Raw genomic sequence first — 3,572 nt, forward strand, 5'->3', positions numbered from 1 at the left:
GTTTCGGTGTCAACAAGCTGCTATCCATAACATAGTAAAGCAAATCGGTAGTCTTGCGGGTATGATAAATGAAAGGAAACATGGTGAGTTTCCAAAGTGACACTAAGGTTAACTCGAGAGGTGAGAATTCGCATATGGTTACTTCAACTTCGGGAGAAGAGTCGGATGACTAGAAGGTTTCATTAACGGTGAAAAAGGTTCAAGGTGCACCACCTGAGGTTTAGTATAAGAAGCCGGTGGTTCCACCTTATAGACCACCTATCCCATTCCCGAGGAAAGGAGTGGAGTATGAGATAGTGCCCCGCCCGAGCCAAGGTAAAAGTGTGTGCTAATAGTGTTTGTGCAGGTAATTCTTTGAGGAAGAAAGAGATGAAGAACGAGGCTAGGAAAGAGAATAGAAAGGAAGAGCAAGATATTAAGTCTGCTCAAATGCTCCTGGTAAAGGTTGATCATCCGAGCTTTCCACCCAAATTGAGTGATCTAGGTGAATTTGTTATCTCTTGTTTACTTTGTGATTATGTGATCTATGATGGCTTGGCAGACTTGAGGGCAAGTCTGAATGTTATGCCTTTATCGTTATTTAAACGATTAGGATTGCCCCAGTTATCACCCACACAAATTTGCATCCATTTTTAAGACCAGGATCGGAAACGCCCGGTTGGTGTGGCGCATAATGTGCATGTTCGGGTAGCTAATTTGAGTTTTGTAGTTGATTTGTCGTCATGGATGTCGAGGAGGACTCGAATGTCCTTCTCATTTTAGGACGATCTTCCATAGCTACTGCCCATATGTTAGTTGATGCTGAAGAGGGTAAGATCACATTGAGAGAAGGCGAAAAATCGGTCACCTTCATGAATAAGAAGCCTAAGAACCCACCTACCAAACAAAAAGAGTCGAATCAAACTATTTATGTTTCTTATGATGACCACCCGACTCCTACTAGTATGATGACTGACGCTGTAAAGCCCAAAGTGTTGGGGGGGGGGGGTTGAGGTTATATCTATTATTGACTCGAGTCCTATTGACCCACTTGATGAGAGAGTTGATGAACCCATTGTTGACCGTGTTACCGAAAAACTTTATAAGCGGGTTGATATCACTCAAATTGGTCATGTTTTTACTAGTGAGATCACCCATAATTTAGCCTTAATAATAACTAAAAGATCATAAAACATGCAAAATAACACAATAATTATTATTAAGGGCTAAAATGTCAAAAGTGTCCAAAAGTGGGTTTTTAACATGGTTTTTAGTACAATTTCTATTAAAGATGTATATACTACCTATTTAGCTTAAAACAAAGATTTCAAGACTGGTAAAATTAATGAAGAACTCCAGGAGTCTTAAGTCCACATGCTGAAAATAAGAAACACTAGGAAAACTACAGATTAGGGTTTCCGAAAACCCGAATTCAGGTTTCAGCCGAAAGATCACCACGGAAGTTCAAGATTACTAACCGGAGATGCCAACACTTAATCAGAAAAATGTCCCACTCCTCATTATTTCTTGAAAATTATTCTTATAAAAATTCCAAAATTCATACTTGATTTGAGATGGACTAGTAATCCACACTCCGTTAACCAAGATCCCATTATCGCTTGATACTTCCTTTTATTATTTAAAATGGTGTGAAATAATTTTGCATATTCGTCACCCTTCACGTCTGATTTAATTCTCGATTTTTGACAAGTATCCATCTCTTCCATTTTCTCGATTTCATTTAACACTTTGATAACATTTGTCCTCTCATATAACTCCTCAAGAGAGGCACACTTGTTATCCATCAATGTATTGATCACTTGCAAACAAGATTTAAGGTCATTACATCTCCTTGTTTCAACAGACCTTCTATCCACCACCCAAACCTTTAACTTTGCGTTTATAAAGCGCATCTTAGTTAAAAAATCAGAAATGCCGACTTCATCAGATCGCCATGTAGAAGCTAACAAATCACCAAAACCTTCTCGAAGCATCCAAGATGAGAATAATTTAAAAGGCTTAGGACCAAAATCCCTATGCTCAACATGAAGAAGAAGGGGGGACGCGATCGGACCAAGCCCTATTCAGAGTTATCATTTTTAAATATGGAAAAAGTTCCAAAATATTATTCGAAACAAACATACAATCAATTTGACTCATTTTGACCCGCTTTTATTCATCCAAGTATACTGTCTTCCACCATAACCATGTCATGAATATTGTCCTCCCTTATGAAGTTATTAAACGCGGCAGCAACACTCACGTTAAACACACACCCGAATCTATCCTCTTCATAACAAACTTCATTAAAATCTCCCATCAGAATGAAAGCACCAGACTTATCATTCATAAACTGAATTAGTCTGGTCCATAAGCGTTGTTTATCTCCTAACAGTATGGGACTATAAACATTTATGATAAACGTGTCAACATCTACATTCGACCATTTTCCTTTCATAATAACAAACCAATCACCACATCATATTTGTTCCTTGTTATAAACTTATAGATTCCATAAAGATATTTGTCCACCATCTACCTCTAGCTAATGACAGCGTAGTCAAAACTGTAATTCCCCCACATCATCCTCAAACAAAACAACTCCAATTTCTTCATCTTGGATTCTTGAATTCCAATAAATTGAACCTTGTTTTTATAACAAATATCCCTCACCCACACTTGTTTGCGCCTCTTCTTACATCCACGGATGTTTAAAGATATAACAATCATTGATCCACAACTTTCACACCAATCCTATCAATAAGTTGTTCAAAACAGTTGCTATATCCTTTAACATCATACCCCATCTTTTCACCCACTTCCATTATTTTATCCAGTTCATTTGAAACAGAGATACCTCGAATATGTTTAGGTGTGTCGCTAACATGGGATTCAGATGTATCACATTTCTTTGACTTAGAATAACCAGCTGAATTACTCATCCCTTCCATGTGAACATTATTTTCTTCCACTTTAGCACTCCCATTCTCCGTTACCACATCTAGTTCTCCTTCCTTTTTCTCATTTAGATTATTGTCATTATTTTCTTTATTCTCCTGTTCTTCAACATCAATCCCTTCTGCAGCATTTAGGTCTCTATCCCCTTCCATTTCCATGTCCTCTTAGTCTTTCCTAACATCATCTTTAACCTCGTCCTTAAAAATTTCCTCTAACTCATCTTCACTTAATGATACACCACTACTAATCTCCTCTTCCATTTTATCAATTATTCACATTCCATGTACGAACCTCATGAACATGAACTAATACTCGTTCCCATGAATTCCATAATATTAGACATTTGTCTAGTAGCAATGAAAATTCTACCCATAGAAATCGGATTAGACTTATGTTTTTCAAAAGATCGAAACTTACTCACCATTGAGATCACCTTAACAAATGCCTTAGAGCCCCATGCAGCAAGAGGCAGTCCATACATATCCACCCAAATAAGTCTTTTATCTGGAACAAAATCAGCAGTTAGGGATTTACATGCCGGGTACAATGACTGCAAGAAAATGTTAGACTTTAAAGCAATACAAGCCTCTTCCGATTTATACTGTGCCTGTAACCAGAATCCTCCAACATGACTG

At 37.6% G+C, this 3,572-nt stretch overlaps 1 protein-coding gene across 1 annotated transcript; it reads right to left on the bottom strand.

Annotated features, from left to right (window-relative positions):
• Window positions 1–691: 691 nt before the first annotated feature.
• Window positions 692–2,437, bottom strand: LOC139888395 (uncharacterized). The gene is made up of 3 exons (XM_071871404.1): window positions 2,170–2,437; window positions 1,544–2,059; window positions 692–876 (listed from the first exon to the last, which is right to left on the bottom strand). The coding sequence occupies exons 1-3, from the start codon at window positions 2,435–2,437 to the stop codon at window positions 692–694; spliced, it is 969 nt and encodes a 322-aa protein (XP_071727505.1).
• Window positions 2,438–3,572: the final 1,135 nt, after the last annotated feature.

This window comes from Rutidosis leptorrhynchoides, chromosome 2, assembly GCF_046630445.1.
Source record: "Rutidosis leptorrhynchoides isolate AG116_Rl617_1_P2 chromosome 2, CSIRO_AGI_Rlap_v1, whole genome shotgun sequence".
NCBI lineage: Eukaryota > Viridiplantae > Streptophyta > Magnoliopsida > Asterales > Asteraceae > Rutidosis > Rutidosis leptorrhynchoides.

Coding starts and splice junctions, on each gene's coding strand:
- LOC139888395 (XM_071871404.1), bottom strand. CDS start 2,437: ATGAAAGGAAAATGGTCGAATGTAGATGTTGACACGTTTATCATAAAT. Junction 2,060..2,169: donor CATGGTTATGGTGGAAGACA/GTATACTTGGAT, acceptor AACTCTGAATAG/GGCTTGGTCCGATCGCGTCC. Junction 877..1,543: donor ACTAGTCCATCTCAAATCAA/GTATGAATTTTG, acceptor TTTGTTTGGTAG/GTGGGTTCTTAGGCTTCTTA.